Source organism: Lytechinus variegatus, chromosome 11, assembly GCF_018143015.1.
Source record: "Lytechinus variegatus isolate NC3 chromosome 11, Lvar_3.0, whole genome shotgun sequence".
Classification (NCBI taxonomy): domain Eukaryota; kingdom Metazoa; phylum Echinodermata; class Echinoidea; order Temnopleuroida; family Toxopneustidae; genus Lytechinus; species Lytechinus variegatus.
Genome location: NC_054750.1, coordinates 11,077,835 through 11,102,283, shown reverse-complemented (window position 1 = coordinate 11,102,283; position 24,449 = coordinate 11,077,835). Strand labels below are relative to the sequence as shown.

Below are 24,449 nucleotides of genomic sequence, written 5' to 3'. Positions count from 1 at the left end.
ATTGGCTGAACTCAAATTAAAACCCACGTGTGCTAACTAGGAGTTTGATGATAATCCCCTTGGTAGTAATAACAAGTTTATTCAGGTCATGTCTCGCCTTCCATGCTCCATGAATACATATAACAGAGAGGGGTTTTCCCTTTCCATCTACAGTATTTCATCCTTCGTCCCCAAGGCAATTCTTTGAATGTCTTGAGTGCAGCTGCACATAGAGGTTATCTTGAAGCATTACAACTGTTACAATTGCACGTCATTCAGTTTTCGTTGACAATGTGAGAGTCAATCTTAATCTATTTTCAAGTTTTAACTAAATAAACCAAGGCCTAGAGTTTAGGCCCCTATTGCACTGCAGGCTATTCCAGAGATAACATCAAAATCACTATTTAAAAAGAAAACATTTCTCTTCTACAACTGTTTTGCTCAGGAACTATGACATCATTCTAAAGCAAGAAATCCAATTGGAGTAGGTAATAATTGATAATAATCAAAGATTCATTGAACACTCTACATGGAAACCTCTATAATTCATGGACACGTAGGATTTTTCTAGTACAAAGAATAAGGGGATTTTCTTTTTTCTTGAAACGAGTGGCAAGTTTCAAGACCAAGGAACAAGCTTAAATAATGAATACTTCAAGGTAACATGTTATGTGACTTAAGTAGAAAGATATCACACTACCCTGGACTTGATTTAAAGGGTCTACACTAATCTTAAGTTTTGGGGCCATATTGGAATACCATCTGTTGTTTATTCAGGGAATTTCAATGGCAGGGATCTTAATCCCACTGCCGCCATACATCTAATGTGGATTCTTCATCCTACCGCTTCAATCCATTTGACCCTTAACATGCAGAAGTCGCCAAATGGTACCACTTACAAGAAACCAAAACCCAAGGAGAGAATAAATTTGAGGATCCCTAAGGAAAGCATTGCAAAACTTTTCAAACTTGCTTATCTCTCTTATTCTATAACCGACTCTGATGAAACTTGCAGTAAATTGCTCCTTTCATTTTGCTCTTTCCGATAAGATTGAAATTCTCCTTGGGTTTGGGTTTCCTTAATACACATAACTAGCACTGAGCTGCTAATTCTCTGCCATGTTAAGGGTTAGCATGGGTTCATCATCCCACCGCTGCCACCGATTCTTCTAACAAGCAGAGACTTCAAGATTCTCAGAGTCCCAGTTGACCTCTGAAGAATCCGACTCCTTCTTCTGTCTGGCTTCCCCTTCACCAGGAGCTGGACCATCATTGAGGTCATCGTTGCTATGATAACAGCTATCCTCCTCCTGATTGTCTGGAGCCACTGGTTCATCTGATGATGGCTTGTCTGAGGATGGTTTATCATCAGACACCTTGCTGGCAGTAGAGTTGTCAGAGTTATCAGTTTCCAGACCTACATATTTGAAAAGGAAAGGAGGAACAAACAGGATATTCAATGCTTCAAAATTCTTTCTTTGATTACACATTCACTGAAAAGATTTTTTTCCTTTAGCCGTTACATTTGTACGTATACAACCTAATTTATATCCTATTCACACAAATATCCTTCATGATTTTTGTGGTACTTTGCTTGCAAGGTACCCTATCTATTCCAGACATCTGTGATCAAGGTTATCACTCTGCATCTGTCTTTGAACAAATGTGCATTCATGTTATCATAAGTCAGTACAATGAATCTGTGAATACATTTATCAAAGGTTTTGACAAGACTGGTTTTCATTACTTTGATTTTCACTGGTAGCTACAAGAAAATATTTGTGAAAATTTAGATTTATGCATTGAGGGCCTATTCATTGATATGAAAACAGATTTATTTTAGATTCATGTATGATATTTTGAAGAGCTCCTAGATCAATTTTCAAATTAAAGGAGAATGAGAGTTGTTCAGGGAGTAGTGTCTCCTGCTTATCAAGTGGACAATGTTCTATTGCACCTTTGTCAATTTTTTTTAATCAACATTAGTCTATTTTAGCTCTGTTTGCAAAAAAAAATGAAAAAGATATGAATTAGGGTCAGTCAAGACGTTTTATGGAGAAGGGTCAAAATTGAATTTTAAAAATTAAGTTGGTCAGGTTACAATTTTTATTATTTTGCCTTATGGATTCACAAATAATGTACCTCTCCTAACTGGCCACACTTCTAGTAGACAAGACAGGAGTTCTATATGTTTCTCTGCACAATCCACAGATTTCTCCCTGGAATCCCCTCTTGGGATTTCTGCTCGGACGTCGGCTGTACCGCGCGACCCTCGACCTCCACGCCCGTCTTCCTTGCCAGAGCTCATGAGGACGGGACCAAAGCAGACGGCGAGGTTGTAGGGCGTCATCTTATTACGCTCGCTGTGGATGATCACGTTTTTCAGGTGGTCAAGGATGTATTCCACTGTCTCCTGCTATGTAGAGATAAGCAAATTCAATTTAAGTCAATTTAATTCAATTCAATTTAATTCAATTTTGGTTTATTGTAGTAGTCCGATGACTAATCATGTATAGTTTACATAAAAATATGATTTACGTAGAGAGATTTATATACATTTAAAAATATTAAAATTTGTTGATTCGACATTGATATAAGTTTGCTTTAATCAATACCAGTTTTATGAAATTGCAATTAGAAGATCTGTAGAATTTTAATATTGAGCATTAAGAAAACTTGAAATTACGGGTAATTTTAGAGTTGTAATTGAGTTATTGCAGGAGAAATTAAATGGAGTTATCTTTACCCAGCTCAAGAAAAAAAACACTTCATGACATAAGCATGCTTTAGATATGAACATAAAATATATGGAGCATTGTCTATACAAGTGAAACGCCTCTGGCAGTCTCGCCTGCATTATGCAATTTGATATAGCAGCAGTGCTGCCTTTGAAAACAGCTAATGAATAATTATTCACAGATGAAAACACTAATATGATCATAAAATATTATGTCCACTGACCAAAAATGACCTTTGACCATGATCATGTGACCTAAAAAAGACATGCGCAAATGAATCATTCATACTTGATTACCCTCATGTTGATGTTTCATGAGCTCATCATTTCATGACTATACTGTAAAAATAGGTTTTTGCTATTTTATCTTTGCATTATGTTCATGTTTTGTTGTATTATGCTCTCCTTGTTATTATTTTCTAAAACTCTTTCTCATTTTTTTATTATTTAGCATTGTTCACGCCCTTGCTGAAAAGCAGCGTTAAGCCGCTAGCAGACTATTTAAAAGGAAACCAAAATCCAAGAAGAGAAGCAATCTTATTGGAAAGAGTAAATTGAAAGAAACAATTTAAAAGAAAGTTTCATCAAAATCGGTTATGAATAAGTTATGGACGATGAAAAAGTCTTGTTGTACTTACTATCTGGATCTTAAAATTGGCAAACGTGCTTCAAAATGGCTGATTTTGTGGACAACTGTCTATTTGTTTTGCACACATATTTTCAGATTTTCCCCTTTATTTTACATATTTCATATTATCTCCTCCTGACCTTGACATAATATGGTGTGGATTTTATTTTCCCATGACATATGTTGTGCTCAGAAGGAGGCAAGATGCAATTTGAAAGATGAGGAAAATCTGAAAATTTGTGTACAAAACAAATGGAGAGTTGTCCACAAAATCAGCCATTTTGAAGCACGTTTGCCAAATTGAGGATGCCCATAGAAAGTACAACAAGAGTTTTCAAATTCCCATAACTTGCTTATTTCTTAACCGATTTTGATGAACTTTTTTTTTATTGTAACTCTCATTTTACTCTTTCAAATAAGATTACTTCTAGTCTTGGGTTTTGGTTTCCTTTTACTGTGATTGAATAAATAGAATACAAATACAATTAAATACCCAATAAATGAAACTGTTCAAATTATGTTTAAACTTTCTTGCTTTTGAGTTATTTCTCCAATTTTCTAACTTGACTACAAATATATCATAAGGAGATGCCATCCTCGTGATGAAAACTAAGTCATCACTACTTTTATCATTATTAGCATTATTATGCATGGCCATTGAGAAACCATACAACCAATTTTAATCAGACATATGGCATTTTACGTTATTGCTGTGAAAACTTACAAAAACATGGCAGTGATTTCTATGGGTGCATTTAGGCGCCACTTTGTTACCCTAGAATCACAATCTGAATCACGATTCAAATCATGATTCTGCAGAATCACGGTCGCGTTTAGTCAAAAGTGAAAATAAACGTTTTTCAAATAAAAAACATGAAAAATGGAAAAAGGGGCGTTTAGAAAGACATTTCTGTAGAATCACAAACGAAAAAGGTCGTATAAACGTAATCCTGATTTGAATCATGATTCTATGACGTCAATGTGTCAGGCTACTTTGGTTTGACTAATGCTATTAAAGCTCAAGGCATGCTTTATGCTCAGCATATATGTGCATTTGTGCTATGTATGCATTTCTTGTCACATACATTTAACTTCAAGTTCTGTGCTTGTCATCACATCGTCTGCCGCTTTCATTTTTTTTTGTCATGACTTCAACTTCAAGTTCTAGTAAAGAACTTAACAGGACAGACGATGAGCTCAAGTTGTGGTTAACAGTGAAAATATTGAATAGGATCTGCGCTGAAATTCACTTCCGAACATCATTTTCGATGAACCGACAAGATCAAATACAAGTAAACAGGAACAAAATGATGCATTATAGACTAAATTCTGGAAGCAAAAGATTGATATTTTGAGAGCCGAGCAAACATTGCTTACACGACTATGCGATTGAGCTGCGCTGTACTGTACGTAGCATGCACAAACATAGCAGCCGACGTGAAGTTAATACACGCATGAAAAAGTTGACCTACACTTGCTGGGTCAAATTATGCACTGTGATTCACGCTGGATTGGCCCAAATCCGAGGAGAAAGGGCTTTGGAACTAAAGTCGTCTAAACCCTGATTCTATGGTATTGTGACTCATGATTGTGTTTTGAATCATGATTCTGGCTTGAGGTCGCATAAATGCAGTCTATATTGCCAGAATGACGTTAAATATATTTGCATACAAAAGCCCCTTTCAACCAGAATATCAATCACAGACAGAGCCAGTCTTCACTCTCGATCTGTCATTGGTAAAAAAAGTGTCAAATACTGGTATGAGTCTGTGCTTAATGACTATATTCTTGCACCGACATGTCTATCACCAATTGGTGAAAGCCTTACTTTGTTGTGGCCAACGACATCCATGACAGCGAGGGCATCATCTCCGTTACATACAGGATCGTCTGGTGAGGATCCAGACAGTATCGTCATGACCCTCTCTACCATGGCAGGAGGCATCAAAGGATCTGGTAACTCCCGCAGATAGTCCTTCAATACACCTAGGAATGGGATAGTGAGAGGAGAATGAATGAAAAGATGTTTCTGATTGGCAACAAGTGAATGAGATCACAAGTTTGATTTAAACAATGAGGTGAAGAAATTTTTTCTGTCGATATAACCCAGGCAATAGATGGGATAATGAGAAAAGAAAAAATGGAAAAACATTTCTGGCTGGCAGCAAGTGACTGAGGGCCTTTTCACACGTGAATCTTGAATCATCATTGTAATGATAATTGCTATTGTAATCGTGACTGTGATTAGCATTCGTGATTCTAATCATGCTCGAGTTTGGTTTCACACGTGCTAAATATTCATCATCCTAATTTTCACTGGAATCATCATTCAGATTACGATTTTTTTTACCATGTGAACGGGCAGTAAGATCACAAGTTTGATTCAAACAATAGGTAGAGAAATCTTTTCTTCAATATACCCAGACAATAGATGTAACAAAATGTTAAATCATCATGGTAAGTTCATCCCTCATAGATTCCTATTCATCTGTCTAAAAGGCACACATTTTCACACATGAATGTTTAATTATCATTGTACATTGTAATGATGATTGCAATTTGTCTTTAGAATCATCGGACCAATCACATGCTCCAAACAAAATATGAGATTCCACATCTACTTTAGATTTCAGTCAAATTTACCATCGTGATCACATACATTAGTACATTAAAACAAATGGTGATTTTTTTAACCCGATTGTTAAAAGGAGAATGCTCGTAAGCAAGCACCGAGAGGACCGACGGCTTAAGGTCCTCCCCGAGAGACCTGGTAATGAGGTTTAAGCCTTACCAAAGGGCACTAGCGCACCAAGTGGGAATCAAACTCCGGTCACCAGAATCTGAAACCCCCACTCTACAGACTGAGCCATTGTGCCCCCTTCTTCACTATATGCCTATAGAACTGCATTGAGTCCCAGAAAAAAGGAAACTGCTATTCTCATGTCTTTTCTTTATAAAAGACAGATGAATTATGATATTTCATTTGCATCATCATTCCTACATGCATATATTTTGATATCTAACATGAGACAAACACTTCAAGATGAGTTTGAAATTTTAATGTGAAAATCAGGTTGCACAGAAAACTTGGACAAGATTGGTTAGAGAAACGACGGCCATGCTTATATGACGACAGGCTCATTAGCATTTATTTTGTATTCCTTGTTAAGTTCCACTCACTGATCCCTCTCAATATTGTGGATTCAGATTCACACATGGATTTCTGCGCAAATCATTTCTGATACGTGCCTCAATATAACAATATGCTATTAAAGCTGTTCCAAAGATTCCACTCATCTGTAGCAAAAAATATTCAATAATTGTGAAATCTATCTAGCTGAAAGGTTTCCTTTTTTGTGGGATGCACTGTATGGTAGATAAGGGTTCTATTTACTGCTTGAAATGATTAAAGAAGAATGCATTTTGCTGGGGGGGGCACTTACATTGACGAGTGGATACCATGCACGACCAAGAAAACATGTATTAAAAAAGGATGTCTTTTTCTAGATAGGGCACGTTACGTATGTACGTGATAAGGGTGTCAAAAATACAAAAATAATGGAAAAGGGTATCTATTTCGCTAGGAAAGCTACATGTTTAGGGTCAAATTTGCGGGGATGATAAAACAAAATTAAAATGTTTTATTAAGGATGTCCTTTTGCCCCTACACGTGTTTAGAGTCCAATTTGTGTGAAGTGTGGAAGGTGGGGCCGTACTAAACCAAATGATGTGTAAAGGTAAAACCGACGACCGATGGACCCTTGACATAACAATAAAATATCGCTATACTTGTTTAGGGTTCATTTCAGGGAATTCTTACCAAGAGTATCATTTTGTTTCCAATACTTGTTAAGGGTATGGTTTCACACGCCAATACTTGTTAAGGGTTGCATTTTCAGAATATGGAAAATATGTGTTTAGGGTGCTTTTTGAGACCCCATGGTCGCGCATGGTATCCACTCGTCAATGAAAGTGCCCCCCCCCCCCCGGGGCATTTTCACTACATATCTCAAACACTTGTTGTGAAGGTACATATGGGTTTCTATCCTAACAAGGTTATTTCAAGAAACATATTCTCATTTGAACATATTACTCTTCCAGAAGAACTGTAACTTTAAACATTTAGAAAGCAAGGTGTATAACAGCATCTTGTTGGGTTGCAATGTAGTAATGTACACTTTAATGTTGTGCTGAGGAAACTGAATGTGCAGTTTGGATCATTAATGTGCAGTGTGTATTCTGCACAATTGCTCTCATGATGATCATGTAGAAACTCTCAGACTACACTCTCTGTGCATACTGATACACACACACACTCATATTCTGCTTCCACTCATCTCTTGATGCAGTCCACAGGGTGAGCAATGCTTCTAGCATCTATCTCCTATACACAGTACAATAAGGGATGGTATTCACATGCTGAAGTCAAATTAGGTAGTGAGCATGAAGCAATGCTTTTCATCGAACACAACTTCTCTTCTTTAAATGCATCTACACATATACATGTAATCACAATTAATGCATTTAGCTCCTACTGGTATTTCTTTGTAGACAATCCATCCACATAGCAAAAAGGAACAAGATAAAAGTGTTTGTTCTAAAATTTGTCTTTCCCCAGTAACTCATCTCTGGATTTATTTCAATGTGAAGGGGAGAGGGGGGGGGGGGGGTTATCAGTAAAAATAATTAATTGGGTCTACATGACAAACTTTGAATAATAGAAAGTTGCAACTGGTAAAACTTGGGGTATCTAATTTAGTGAGGTTTCTTTCCAATTGGTCTAATGCCAATTCATCCAATTACTAGCTCGTCTACTATCATTTTGTCTACCATCAGTTCGTCCACTATCCACATGGTCTAATTGCCATTTCGTCCACTCACCATTTCGTCTAATAACCACTTGGTCCAATAGCATTTAGTCCATACCATTTGATCTAATTGGACTAGGTGTTAGTTGGTCGAAATGAATGAAAATAAAATGGATGTTAGACCAAATGGTTATGAGACGAAACTGTCATAGATGAACTGGTGATAAGACAAGTGATTGAACTGATTAGGCAAAGTGATGATTGGACCAAATGATTATTGGACCAAGTGGTTGTTAGACAAAATGTTGGATGAATGGAACGAAGGTAGACCATGTGATGAGTTGGCGATAGATGAATTGGCAATTTAAATTTGGTGAGACACCACCAAAAAAGGGGGGGGGGGAAATAAATTCCTCTAAATAAACATACTCTAAATGTAAGAAATAGAGAAATATCAACCATTTTGGACTTTAAAGCTTTTATCATATTGCTTGTTTTATAGTCATAACCTCGAGGAAGTAAATATTGACTGAGTTTGTAGTTGATAACCTTTATTTTTCAAAATTTAGTATGAATTTTAGATAGTTTATTCCCATCTCCAAATTATGTTAAAACAGGAAAAAATTGCAATATGCCATTTAGTACAATAGGTCACCACGGCCCTGTCTTTAATACAAAATGTGGAAACAGATTAACATCAAATTGCTACTGATCTAAAATTCCTATCCCTTTACTACACAAATTCAAATCTATCGTAATCTTAGTTTGATTTTAATCTATCATAACACTGTTTAAGACAGGTAAGCAAATAATCACTGTAGGTGAAGGGCAAACCATCACTTACGAGGCAAGCTGGATGTAGCTATCTTTCCAAAGCGAAGCTGATCAAAGACAGCAAGGACATCCAGCTTGCCGAGGAAGTAATTGTTTGCTTCACCTGAAATCAAGAGGTGATTATATGCTTTACATTCCGCAACAGAAACCACTATTAACGAAGAAACCGATATCAATGCGTCTCTATAAGAACAATTTCTATTTTTCTTTTTTTTATGCATAGTAAGGTTTCCTTTGAAAAAAAAGGGAACACCATCAAGACGATTATGCTTGTTTGAATGCTAGCGTGTATGTAAACTGAGCGCAAGCATCCAAGATCTTGCTCCAGCAAGATTTATTGTGACCTCACAAAGGAATTTTACCATCACAACAAAACAATCAAGGGGCAATGGTTTTTTATTTTGTGCAAAGTTTTACTGCTAGCACGTATGTGCACTGCACGTGCCCATCTAGATCTTGCGCGATCGTTACTGCAGGTGATTGAAACACTCGAGTGGAAATGACCTTTTCATTTCGCGCATACTCAAACTAATTCACGAGTTATGACCCTATAGGCAGTAAATGATGAGCAAAACAAAAATGTCCATCACTGCAAGTAATGATTAATGGGGCAAACTACTCTTAATCACGTGACCCACTTCTGACCAATCCTATAGCAAGACTTTAAGAATGGGGAATAAAATTGTACATAACTTACAAACAGCTTTATAAAATGGCCCCTGTGTTAAGTAAAATGAAAATGGAATGCATTCCTACCAACCTGTAATAATGTTGATATCTGGATAGTTGTCATAAGAGAGATCCACAAGAGCGCTCGCCGTCTCAAACTCATCATGCAGCTTCTTCTTCTTCTTGGCTGATCCACACACTCTGTAGATCCCAATGACATTAATCCCTCGTACTTCAATCTCATGAATACACTTCTGAACAAGGATCGGTATTAACCTTGGTGATCCTTCCCTCCGTACAACTACATCTAGAGGAACACCAAACAGACCTCTCCTATCAAGGGACGGTACTCTCTTCAGCGTTGCGTGTCTCTCTGTAAACGCCATGGAAATGTACAAGATTCCGCGGGGTTCCATGCGGATGGCTAAGTTGTAGGTGTCATCTTTTGACTTTGCATGTATCAAAATTTGTGTTAATCTAATGAGTGACTTGTGGCATAGTTTTTGGCGGCCTTCCGGGTTCCAGCCGTAGCTGTACACCATGATGCCCATGTCCTGCGCCCTCTCTAAGTCTATCTCGAACCTCTCGTCCCAGCAGAACTCGTCCCGTCCTGTCACAGTGGCCGTCTGTGCCTTATGGACGGAATCGATCTCTATCACACAATACAAATCTCGAAGCTGGTTCCGTGAGGCTAACGTCGGTGCCATTTTCCTTCCACCAGACAGGTGCAACGCCAAGATTCCCGAAAATGGGAGGTGGCGGTTACGTGTCCTTGCACCAACATCACCTTTTATCTTTGTAAACTGTGAGATATCAATGTCAAGTTGCTTACTGCTAGAGATTCTTCTTGATTTCTTGTCCGGAGACGGCTTTGGTACATATTTACTGCTGTTTTCCTCTCCTAATGATTCTGTGCTTTGCTCAGACTTCTTACCAGCCAGGTTGGCCATGCTGATTTTCCGTCCAGGACCTACATTGCGTAATAGAGCCGGCAGACGCTGCTGACTGAACATCTCCAGGTAGTTGGAACGGCCACTCTGGCCGGACTTCCTAGAACGTCCTCCGCTAGATTCTATATCAGGAGATCGTTGCTCATCTGGATTTGATCTCTGTCTTGTTATGCGAGGATCTGGAAGGAAATGAAAAGAACATCAATTTGATAATTTTATCCTGTATCGTGCAACAAGGCTGCAGTTGTTTAAATGTCAATATCACAAGGCAGCTCACAATTGGTCTATTTTTGTCCAGTATCAGACTATCAGAATTGACACATCCATAGTAAATGAAAATTGATTGATTCATTCTGCAACAACTGGAAAGAAGTTGAACAATGATAGACCTGACTCATTGTACATTTTGACAATGTACGTTGGTAAAGCAGATGAAGATGAGATAAACCACAGATCTTGAATTCAAGCTGCATGTATGTGAATGTTCTTACTCAAAATAAATGCAGCATCAGTAAATACATATGTACACAAGTAAACCACATCATAACAAGTACAGAAATAGCTCTTCACAACCGTGTACTGGTAGTGTTATGGGAAATTGTCAATTTGTTACTTGGATTAGAGAAACAGGATGCTACTGGTAATAAACAGAATGACTACTGTTTGTTCTGTGACTTGCCCTCTTCATAACATGTCACATGAAAAAAAATGGATGGATGGATGGAAGGAAGGAAGGATGGATGGAAGGATGGATGGATGGATGGTTGGTTGGTTGGATGGATGGATGGATGGATGGATGGATGGATGGATGGATGGATGGATGGATGGATGGATGAATGAATGAATGAATGAATGGGTGGGTGGGCAGATGGACGAATGGATGAACAAACAAATGGGTGGATGGATGGATGGATGGATGAATGAATGAATGAATGAATGGGTGGGCAGATGGACGAATGGATGAACAAACAAATGGGTGGATGGATGGACGGATGGATGAATTTATTATCCAATCCAATAATTATAACAATTTAACAGGTTTAAGTTGATGAGTTGTAAAATATAGAACAGCAATAAAAAAATAGCATGTATGTGGAAGCATGAAGATGGTGTATTTCATTTTAATCACATTGTCATTTTATTCATAAAAAAACATCAGAGACAAAGACCAAGAGCAAAAAAAAAATGTAAACTATCCCTCTTTGAATATACCTTACAGATCATTTAAACATGAAAATATAAATTTATATATATTGCTAATGATATTTTAAAAAATATAACTGTACATTCCTGGTGAAATTCTAAAACATGTCACCTTACAATCTCAAATTGGTGAACGCTTAAATATGGCGTACTATGGATGCGCCTTACCACGACGAGTAGGCCTACATGTACATGTACATTTAGAAAAGAGACTGCATCAAACTACACAGGTACACCTCAAATACTGTTTACTTACTGCTTGTTCAGCTTCAACACCAATCCAATTATAAATTTTAGAATCAAGTTATTGCATTAACTCCCGATAACTTCCATCTCTTTGTCGAGTATATACCAGCAATGACTATCATTCCTTGACAATTACATAGGAACAGGTTGAAGCTATCCACTTAAAAAAATGTGGAACACTAATGATCCTGTTTTCACAAGCCATAGATTGTAAATCATGAGAAGGAAGATGTTTCAAATGTTTTTCATTCCTTATCATTTTTAAACATTGTACAACACTACATTTAATGTGAACATCTAAGATTGTATTTCCCATCACTTAATGTTTAAAAGCCCTGAGTTAATGATAATAGAAATATGACCTCCTTTCTTTCCCCCACAGCAAAAAAAAAATAATTTTGTCAGTGAACATACATACTTTCACTGGTTATAAGAAAATTGCAGATAATTTTTTTTTCTAAACAAAAAAGTGCTGGTTATATAGAAAAATTTCTTACAGCACTTGTTCTACCATTTTTTTAATGGGAACTCTTGTCAGTTATGGGCGTACAGGTGTACATTGTAAAAATGTTAATATGATATCTGATATAACACCAATACAATGAAAGAGATGATTCAAAACTAAAATTATGTCATTCGATGAACCACCTCAATACAACAGGATTAAATTCAATTGGAACCATTTTGGGGCTAGTGAAAAGCGGTCTGGATGAGGATTTCCAGGACATAACTACCTATATCCTCCATGGATATACCCTCTCTTAATTGTGTGATAATAGCATTTATGAATCACTGTCATAAGCCTGCAGCTGGGTCCGGGCTGCCTAACATTTTTGAAGTTTTCTCTAGAAACTGTGTCTTTCATCTACATGTAGCAAGGGGAGGATTTCCTTTATTTTCTGCCAAACTTTTTAGGGACAGCGATATTTACACTGAATCGTCAAAGAGATAGTAATGAAAATATGACACATGATATAGTGGTGTAAACATCAAGGTGTTTTTTATTCATAAAGTGTATTAAAGAACATTAATGCTATCTGATAAACAACACAGTCACACAAATCATTAAAGGCTTAAATGAGCTTTTAAGTAAAGAGGCAAAGAAGAAGACGAAAAGAATGTGCAAAGAAGACAACAGCACAGAATAAAAGAAGAAAAGAGAAAAAAAATCAATATAAGCATCAACATTAACAAAAAAAGGGAATAAAAGAGGAAGATGGGATAGGCCATGTTACAAATAATTATCAAAATGTAAAGGAAACTTTTAACAAAGCAATCTTCTTGGTGAATGTTTGTCATAGTCATACAAGATTTACCTTCTGTTATGGGTAAAATTTGATTTGTAAACATCCCTCTCAAAACCATTACAAGAAACAATAAGATGCATTAAAAAAGAAATTATATAGTTTTGAAACTACATAATAAGTATATAATCACAAAAATAAAGATGGATATCAGAGTGCTTTGCCTTTTCAATGATCCACACAGTTAGAAAATTTCTCCTTTAAAAAACCAAAAAAAATTCATGCAGCAGTCTCGAGAGCACCTGTAATCTTACATTGTGTAAAATTACAGAAAATATGGGGTATGAAAACTTTAATACGAATTTCCTGAAGTAAAACTTTGTTTTCCTTTTTAAATATTATTTGATGGAAATTTCCTGTCACAACAATTTAAAGAATAAATATGTATTTTTTCTTAAAGTTTCCTTTTTAACAGTGCATTCAATCTTCATTTTTATTACAAATAGTCTAATGCTGCAATGTATCTGATGATAGAATGAATGAAGCTAATGAACTACATATATACATTAATAAAAACTTAAGTTGAATGAGACAGATGTAATGTACTGTAGCACTGCGTTTGCTGGAAAGCAATTGTTGACTTATGTACTAGTTTGGGAAGTACAGAGTGCAGACCACACCTTCGGTGTTTCAGGAAAGACTTGCCATATCAAGAGCCAAAACCCATTATGCCAATGGTACTTAGGTACCAAGAATCATCCTTATGATGCTTGAGTGGTGATATCACTATTCACTTATTTTTAACATGGTCAATATTTGCATTGACAACAGTAAATAGTGTAACACTGAAACTATGCAAATAGCAGACTGGGACATATTCTTTTACAATCAAGAATACATTCATGATTGCAAACCTGTACTGATAACACAAAAGCGGATTTTGAGAAAAAAATAAAGCTAAGCTAGAGTTCTGGTATAGAAATCTAATTTCGATTGGAAATGGTTGGAAGTGATCCTAAAGTATTTATCATACACAAGAATGTTTATTTAACAACAAAGTTTAACGAAAATAATACAGGCTTGCTTGAAAATATCTTCATTTCATGATCATACGATATGCTTTTCCTGGTGTAGCCAAACACAGGAAACAACATGTAGGACCACACTGAAAATGGACAGGCATTTTTTTAGTAATTTTTCTGATTTTCCTTCGCTCTACCGCATATATTATCCTGAAAGATCATTTGGCAGATATCATTTATCTATAGTTTTTTTTACAAATCTCAAATCTGTGTATGTTTTGTGCAATTCTGTGAACATTTTAGTTTCTGTCGTTACTAGAAACAGCGTTTATCTTTACGTGCATCATTCTTTTATAAGCAAAACATATTTTTATTAAAAAAAGAAGCAAAACTCCCCTTTTCTGTATTTTTATCTGCATGCATTCACCTTGTAACAGTTTTTCCTGAAATAGCAATCTTGGTCAAATATGAGCCACACAGAGAATTCACAAGAACATGGTCAACAGATGGGGATCTTCATCCTAAATATTGTCATCATTGTCATTTCTTTTGCATATGTTTATAATCTATATATCTAATTATTTATGAAATAAATGACCTTTTTTTTCTACATGTATATAATAACAACCCCTCCTGATACAGTAAAGATGTGACAGAATTCAGAGGGCTATGAAGGTGTTCCTGACTTTGCGAATTGGAGACTCTTTCCTGAGCAAAATATTCCTTTGTAGCAAGGCTGACTATTAAATAATCTAAGAATATCTTCAGTCATACACAAAGTGGTATTGAACTTTACAAACAGCTTTACGATAATACTCAGTTGGCAAGCGATATGCATACAACTGCATCATTATGTACATATGAATATGGGGTTTTGATTTGCCAATATCCCTTGATTTGTCAATTTCAATGTAAGCTTTGAGTGGTATCTTCTAGACTTTCATCCAGTGTCTTTATTAGCCAGGGTAGGTAATAATATTCATTTTTTGTAAATAGGGCTTTGCTGATTTTGGTGGGTTATTTCTTTTTATTTTTGTGCAACAGGCAATCATACTGTAAAAAGCATTTCTCTTTATTCTGCTGTATGTAGGAAATTCATTTCCGAAACATTGTTTGTGGCAGATCTTGGGACAATTCTACAAAATATGGTCACCCATAACATTCAATTTTGAGATATTTAGGGGCGATATGGGCTAACGGGGCAAAATCGCCATTGCCCCTTATAGGTCCATGGTCTTACGCTACGCTTGTCATAGCACTCATGATGGGATGGCCACAGCTAGTCTGCAAGCACAGACTCTAATTTGACACTTGAGCTAATTCCATGTCTAGAGTAAAGACTAGACTCCAAACTCACTTTCTGTGTCATAGCATGGGCCAAGTAGTAGGTCCATGGTCATAGCCAGTAACAGGGCCGTCTGCACCATCCCGAGCTTTTAAATTAGCGCGCTATTTCTGATCCGGCAAATTATCCCGATCTGAACAATCTCAAGATTATTTGCAATGGAGACGCAATTATCGCGCTAGTTCGTAGGATTAATCTCGAGATTGCAATCCCAAGTCAACTTGGGATTATTTGCAAAATAGCACGCTATTTTATGAATTATCGCATTATTCGTAGGTGCACACGCACTCGGGATTATTCATTCACGGCGTCAGGAATCACTCTTCTTGCGATGGTGGAGACGGGGTTTCTTTAATCTCGAGATTAATCGCGAAAAGCGCCGATCAGGCTAAAATCTCGAGATTGAGCAAACTCGGGATGGTGCAGCACCGCCTAACAAATAGATCTAGTCTCATTAATTCAGACTCTGCATTATGCACTATGCTACTTGTGAAAACCAAGCATCTGTGCCTGGAGACCAGGCTACAGCCCCTAGAGGCTAGGCACACCCTAAGGAGGTTAATTCTGTTTGTTCCGTTAGCATACCTTCAGATCACCTGAGTCACTGTGTACACACAGACAGACACAACCTGAGTGACCAAACAGATTAATCTACAGGATTCAATAAAATCCAGATTGAGATCTAATGGTGTGGGTACTGCTTCAAATCCTTTATTCAAGAATAACTTTGTATATAAGCCCCAAAAACATGTTTTATACGAAAGACATGATAAAAATTCATTAGTGAAACAATTTTTGTTTTAAACACATTTCTTAATTAAAGTGTGAGGACACAAGTGTTCTCATAGTAATTTAAGTAACAAAACCAATCTTGGTGAAAAAATAATAGGCGTTTGTATAGCACCATCTATCTAGAAACAATCTATTCCGAGGCACATTTTTACTATTATCATTATTACCACAGACTTAGCTCAAGCTGCCTTTCAGTGCTTGTGCATTCAAGGAATTAATCCTGCCGGGTACCCATTCACCTCACCTGGGTGGAGTGCAGCACAGTGTGGATAAATTTCTTGCTGGAGGAAAACACGACATGGCTAGGATTCAAACCCACGACCCTGTGTTTGAAAGGCGAGAGCCAGAACCACTTGACCACGACGCCCCCACAAAGAAAAGAAAACAAACTCCAAGGATGTCATAAATATGTTCAAAATCAAATACGAGACAATTTATCTATGTGGCCATGTGGGAGGGATGTAAAACACGACACTCCACTTTGATTTTTATAAAAGTTTGACAATAAATGTGGTTAATACGAATGAATATCACATAAGATTTATCTAATGTGATATCCTGAACAGATATTCCATATATCACTAAACATCATCACTGAAACTCATATATTTCATATGCTTGCATCTTAGAATCTAGGCTGATAACAATTCCTCAATAAATTAATTTCATAGAATAGGCCTATCATATTACATTATAATCTACACTGCTTATTCCATTATTCAAAGTTCAAGTCAATATTTTCATCATTACAGGTGAATTCACTGATAAGTAAATCATGAAATTCAAGTATCATGGCCAAAATATATCAAACCATGAAAAGGATAGAATGAATCGTAAGAAAATGAATATCTTCATTGCAGAGAGTTTACAATTTTCCATCATAAACTGATGTGCATTACACGACTAATAAAATAAAGACGATTTTTGCATTCTGAATTCCAAGAAATGTATTTGAAAGGTGAATGCATTGAGACATCTACAGAGACACATTTTATCTCCCTGAAAAAAACAAGATTTAAAGAATATCGGGTACAGCAGAAGTAAAGACTGGATGCAAAAAGACAATTACTTGATTATTCTATATAGTGGTCTTCATGCTAGATAGTATCTCTTTTGCAGACGAGCCATGTACGTGTACAGTATGTATAGCCTAGGTACACATACAAGCTCTTCTGGAGTGTAGGTGTCCATGCAGAGGAGAGGGTGTGGGCTATGTGAGTGTGTGTGTGTGTGGTTCCTCTGTACACAAAATGCCTTACACCCACGTATCCCCATAAAATGTAAATGCGGCATGAGCTTGTTGGCTTCGGCAAGTAGGGGAAGAAGATGAGGAGAGGAAAAGGCATCTATTTCGAGCATTCCGTATTCTCGCCAGAATTGTGTGGAGGTTCGCTATCTTCCTTCCCGGCGCTCTCTCCTTTTCTCTCCATCTTCCGATACCTTTCTCCCGGATAAGATTTTAGATGCAGCGCCTGTTGAATGCACACTCTATACCAGCACTGTTTCTGTGTTATTACACTTCAATGTCGCTGACAGCTTTCCCAACACACAAACGAATGGCGCATTATAGTTCACATGCACATACCTCTTCAATAAGCATTTTTCTTTATCCATTTTCCTTTCTACTATGCTTTTGGTACTTTTCTTTTACCAATGGCATATTCTTCTGATGAAAGACACACTGTCCTTCCATTTGAAGGTGTTCCTTCATTCTATTTCAATTTAAATTTATCCTTCCTTAGAGTGACATTCTTACTCCTACATTGTATGTATCTTTCTATTCTTTACAATATCTTTTTTATTCTTTCTTTATTCTTACTTTCTTTATTCTTTCATTCTTTATAATGTCTTCATCTATGTCCTAACTTTTATCATGTTTTCCCCCTCTTTCCTCTACAGATTTTTACATTACAAGTCATCTTTTGCATTTGCGATGATTTTGACAAATCTGTTTCGAAGAATTCACATATGGAAGGAGCTCTTGACATGGCCTACAAACATGGATCTCTTCACCCACAGATTTTATTCAAAAACCAGGCATGCTAGCTCTGAGATTGTGGGTTCAATCCCTAGCCAAAATGGAACCTTCTCCCTTCTGGTTCGGGGCTCAGAATTTAGTATGTTATGCTATGCAAGGCTCGCTGGTAGAGCAGTTTTCTGCAGTGCCTGCCCTGGGAAAATAAATTTCAAATTAACTCAATAAAATATATTTTATTGAGTTTTAATATTCTCCTAATGTCATTTAAAATTTATATACTGGTCTTGCTTGTATAATAGACAATATTCAAACGTGACATTGCCATTATAATATCCTGGAATTTCCCTACGCATGTATTGTCCACATTAGCAGCATGCAGGAATAAATCCTGCAAAACAAACTCAATATAATTATTGATTGTATTCATTGTGTTGAGAATGAGGTATGGAACGTATGGTAGCATATTCCCAATCAATCACAATGAAGGCCATTAGTGACTAATAGCTTTTTAATACCGTCAATTAGATCCATGTTACAGTAGCTGGGCACTGTGTCGAAATATAGGCTTTAATGCCTGCATGTCGAAAGCCTTGGTGAATACTTAGTAACATAAATATTCCATCGACCAATATTATTACTGTCCATTCATCAATCTGAATGTAGTGCATTATATTGCTGATTTTATTTTTCTTTAGTAAAACATTTCACTTGAAATTTTAAATAGTGAAAAATGTTCAACCTCTGCCATGCTTTCAGAGGTTATTTGATACTAAAGGTATGAGGATCTGACGGTTTCATTCATGACATTATCGTGTTTTTTTTATCTATTACTCAATAATATTTACAATTTAGAAACATCTTTCACACAGCAAGTGTCTCAAGAAAACTCTTCATATGATGATGATGAACAATATTTGTAGTGTCATTTATCTGTAAAAAAAAAACTTCCAAAGGCACAGGCTCCCCAATATGCCACACATTATTCACAAAATTGCTGGAATTACTAAAATAATTCCTTAAAAGATTTTACATCTAAATGAGGAGGTCAAATGCATCCCATTAAAATATAAAATATCCTTTGGCAAGATGTACATTCAAACCTTGAATATCCATGTATCAGTTCAAGGTCACTTTTTAATGGATCATACAATGTACATTAAATACCCCTTTCTCACTACGGTTTCTTGACCCACAGCCCAGACTATCATTATCCCCACACTATCCTTAAGACCATACAGGTACTCTAATTTTCCTGTTCGAATGGGGCCAACTGTTCCTCCTAACCCAAACTTGAGGAAATACTTGTTCTCTCACAAAATTGAACTAGTTAGTAGTGGTAACTATTTATGAGTGCTCATCTCTGACTGGACAACTGCACTGGCTACAGTGTACTTCAAACATGGAACATTGCCCTAGGCTTGGTCAGGTTTCTGTTCTCACATTGACTGTCCACCCCGGACTTCCACACGGAAGACCGCAATTGCCCGGCAAAACCATGCTTTTTCGCAGGACCACACAGTCTCAGACCAATGGTGGGGATGGCCCTCTTTGCAAAAACATTGTGAGAACAGAAAGCAGACTAGGCTTAACCCAGGACTATACAGTAGGTGGGGCTAACTGCCATTTAGCCCCATCTATTACGGGGTTAAGAAAACTTTTGCAAGTAGGTAAAGGGTAATACATGTTCCAAGGTATCGAATAGACAACAGGCTTTGTAGCCTATTTGCATACATACATGTATTCTATAATAATGATAAGATATGTTTTTTTTATTTTATTTGAGACTTTGAAATATGCATTTTGTGTGTTAACCTTGGTCGTTGTTTGCTATTTGACCAAGTAATATAAAAAAAAAAAAGTTCCTGAAACTTTACGCTTATTCATCTTCATATCATTTTTTATTTTGTATAATTCACTCACTGTCAATGATTTCTAGACCTAATTGTAAAAAAAAAAGTAGGAATATCACCGAAGGCGATTAACAATCCCTCCGAGAAAATGGCAATACAGTTTCAAACACATTTGGAAAACGGGTCTTCCACATCTCTACCTCAAGACTAATGACAATGAATGCTTAATGTGTTTTTTTTTGGTCATGTTTATGGCACATTTCTTGAGGATGTACCAATTATTTTATTTTGTTCCTTGTTTCAGTATATTTTCACTGTTGCAAATAGTGATAGAATTATGATAATACTAACTTCAATATTAGATTTAGGCACACTGCAGAATTGAGCCCTACATGTACATGTACTCTGTATAAAATACCCAAAATATAGAGATTTGTCAAACATTACTCTCACAAAAATGCATGGGTATTCTATAGATCACGATGAATACTGAAATATGTCATAATTTGTTTAATTTGATAATTTCACCCCCCCCCCAAAAAAAAAAAAGTTTTGATGTACAAAGGGTTTTATTTCACAAACAATCATTTTTTTCTTCCTTTTCTAATTGGGGATATATATTTTCATACTCCATCTAAATATATACAGTCAAAGAATGGCGTGTTATATCATCTTCATACTTGTTGCAAATTTTGTTGGTTTGTACAGCAGTCTCTTTGCTCAATTAGTAGCAGGTTGTATCAATACCAAGTTTTTTAACCATGAGTTACAAAATTCCACTCTGTACAGCATTGCATGGAGTACGTACCCAAAACATGCAAAGCTAGGAATTGAGCTTACCCTGTGCTAAACACACACACTGTGCAGACACACACACACAATCCAGTGCAATGCATGCAGTGTACAATATTGGGAAGCAGTTGAATTGCACAGCAAAGCTGCATTCTAAAGTAAAAGCTGCCTTACTTTTGGGTACTGCTGTACAATACACATTGCACTCGACAGCCATTCTAATGCATTGGATCTATGCATCATGAATTCCCTCCATGTACATGTACAGTAGAGTACTAGTAGTTTCATATCCAATGCTGATTGCACTGTGTATTGTGTGTATGCTTACACACTCTACTTTGAATGACATAGAACGAGTATGAAACAGGTGGATTGAACAGAATGAAAATATAAAGCATCATATTCTTTTAATAAAATCTTTGGCATTTAAATAAGTTTTATAGAACTTGGGTTAAAAAAGCAAAAGGAAATGACATGAATATTGGTTCAAAAATTATATGGTCAATATTATCCAAGGCTTGGAAGTAAGGTCTTGAGTGAAATTTTATATCTAAGTAATAATAGATATATTGTCTGCTTACTTTGATATGTGTAATTTTTTAAAGAAAATCTTCCTCAAATTTCTAATAAAAGTATAGAGTTTAAAGAAATTTGAAAGAGATTTCTTTTCGTTCAAAATGGGAAAGCAACATGTATGTTCCACGGTACATAATATCACATTTGAAATTGGACTGTGCATAGATAGATACGAGATTTGAAAAGAAAGCGCTTGTTTTAGATGATGTATATATATAGTTTGCATACTGTAGATAGTGCTGTCAGCATGACAGACCTGTTGCGCTGCATTGTAACACAGCGTGAAATCAATAGGAATTTGCCAGAGTAGTCTGCCTAGCAGCAATCATTTACTATCAATGAAGGCACCATGGAGCCCATTGCAGAAGCTTGTGTCATCACATCGCGTCCGGTCGGCAATCGCGTTAAAACGACTTTTCTAGAAAAGGACCCCCTGAATTCCCAAAGTTGGTAAAGGCCCAATTTACCTGACCCTTTGTACATTTGGTTTTATACAATTTTGATACAAAAAAGGATGAAAATCCTTATTTTATTGTTCAAAATAGACATGACGAGGCTCTATCCCTGTAAACGTTGAACGCCAAACTGGGTAGCAGAAACCATTTTTTTATGAAACATCGGTAAACTGAACCCAAACGTTTGTATATTTGACTGAGTTCTTTACAAAGCTTAGCGAAAACTGGACCTGACCTTTCTGCAACTTAGGGGGCCCTTTTCTTGATTGGTCAGGTTATGTGATAACCAGATGTGATAGCACAAGCAATTGCATAAACAGTGAAGTTTTACAAGCAACTTGGAAAAGAAAAATCAAATCTAAGTCCCAAATACCTCATTTTCATTGGTTGGAAATGAAGTTGTTTCGTGTTTGATTGTAATTCCATCTGCAATGGGCCTTTGGTAGAGTATCACTAAATGACAATCTTAGGGTCTGCATGAGTTCAAATCCCACAGCAATACTGCATAAATGCTTTGACAGGAGTTCAACCTTTATTTGCCACTCTCTACCCGGGTGTAAATGAGCATCAGGCAAGGCAGACATCCTGGAATATTGTACAAATGGTAGCCTCACTGTGATGGACAAATGGGGCAGTTCCCCATCCCCCCCCCCAATTTTTTTTTTTGAAAACTCACATGTTTTTACAATTCCCTGCCTAAAATCGCATGCATATCTCGTCTTTCAACTTAGCATCTCTTTGAATGACTAATATCATCTTGAAAACTGGATGCCACTCCGTTGCATGTACACATGTGGGGTTTTTTTTCAAAACATTTGAAAAAAAAATTCTGTGTATAGACATGGAACACTGTGTGCCAATCATTACACTGAAGCTTTGGGATTTAAGTTTGGTATGTATTGTCAGCTGATAGTTCATAAATGCCATAATAAAAAATATAAACAATGCATGAGATTTTCCAAGTTTCTGCACAAAAAAGATGAGGAACTGTATGATGGAGTGTCCAAACTTTGCAGACTTTTCAAAAATATTCATCAGGCTTAAATTTAACAAAATATTCACAATTTATACAAAACCATAAAAGAAATAGTTACCACATTGATGGCAAGATCGTAAACTATAAATCATTGAAAAAATGTGAAGTAGGTCAAGGGGTTTCTCTGGTATCTCGATCTCAAAATTTTATTCTAATCGACGAATGTGCACTGTGCTGGAAAGCTGTTCTGAAAAAGTGTGACCTAACTTCGCGGACCAAAGTTTTTGTAGAGATTTAAACAAAAACTCAAGCTCAAAATATATTTATATCATACTGACAACAAAATTCTATAGAATCAGTAAGTACCACAATGAACTCACATTTTTTATGATATCTGCTTGATATCGTGATGCTTGTTTAGAATATCAGATTTCTCGGCACGGGCGCTAACGGTGACAAATTTGCCGATCTTTTGTCAATATTTTCATGAATACTGTACTCATCCTAAAGAAACTTACGCCAAAGGGTAATTTTAGGTTGCTTTTCCTATTGACGATGTCAGATTTTAAGGATATTGGCTAGTTTTTCAGATAATGACCGTTCGCGAAGTATGGACACGTGAAGTTTGGACTCACTGCCATACACAATAACAGCTATCAATGCTATGAATGAGGCCAGGCATGAGAAGAAAAAGAAATAGGCCTCAACTTGAGTAAGATCCAGGAAGTGTGACGATCATGCACAATGCTTGAACATTTGACAGGTTTGGAAGTCAAGTATTAAAGATGTGTAAAAGTAAATAGTTTGAATGCTGGTGTGACTCTCACCATATTGTGTAGAGACACAGCATTCAGATTGGACTATACATGTACATGTATGACAGTCAACTGAATGAATCAAGTAAAAAAAAGGAAGAAAGAAAGAAATATGACAGACTGACTGTGACTGAGAAGTCTAAATTTGACGGAAATTTACGTTATAAAAGAAATAAAGATATTATTGAAATATTAATTAAGACGGGTGCAAAATGTTGGGTTACATTATTGATCCATCTTAGATTAGCAATATTTTAAGGTTGAGAATCTTTCAATTTCATCAAGATACTTTTATACAGATGCAAATTTTTTTTGAAATGTCATTTATTATTGGCCTCTTTATCAGTTATTATTTCATTAACTTTCATGTTCATATCTTTTTTTAACTATCCAAAATATTGTATTGTTTGTTTATTTTATTCTTATAGTCAAATAATCCCATATTGCAATCTTACATGATAGAGAATGCTAATCAAAGATTAAAATATTCAATTTCAAAGTGTGTTTTTTTACACATACATGTACCTGTACATGTATTATGAAACAAACA

At 36.2% G+C, this 24,449-nt stretch overlaps 1 protein-coding gene across 1 annotated transcript in view; it reads right to left on the bottom strand.

Moving 5' to 3' along the window:
* Positions 1 to 991: 991 nt before the first annotated feature.
* LOC121424204 (rho GTPase-activating protein 100F-like) overlaps positions 992 to 24,449 on the bottom strand; it is a 51,450-nt gene continuing 27,992 nt past the window's right edge. The window contains exons 2-6 of the mRNA XM_041619812.1: positions 11,097 to 11,184; positions 9,747 to 10,784; positions 5,173 to 5,330; positions 2,122 to 2,395; positions 992 to 1,396 (exon numbers count right to left, since the gene is read on the bottom strand). Coding sequence (XP_041475746.1) covers positions 1,149 to 1,396; positions 2,122 to 2,395; positions 5,173 to 5,330; positions 9,747 to 10,784; positions 11,097 to 11,184 — 1,806 coding nt within the window. The 3' untranslated portion in view covers positions 992 to 1,148. The remainder of the gene's footprint in view (positions 1,397 to 2,121; positions 2,396 to 5,172; positions 5,331 to 9,746; positions 10,785 to 11,096; positions 11,185 to 24,449) is intronic.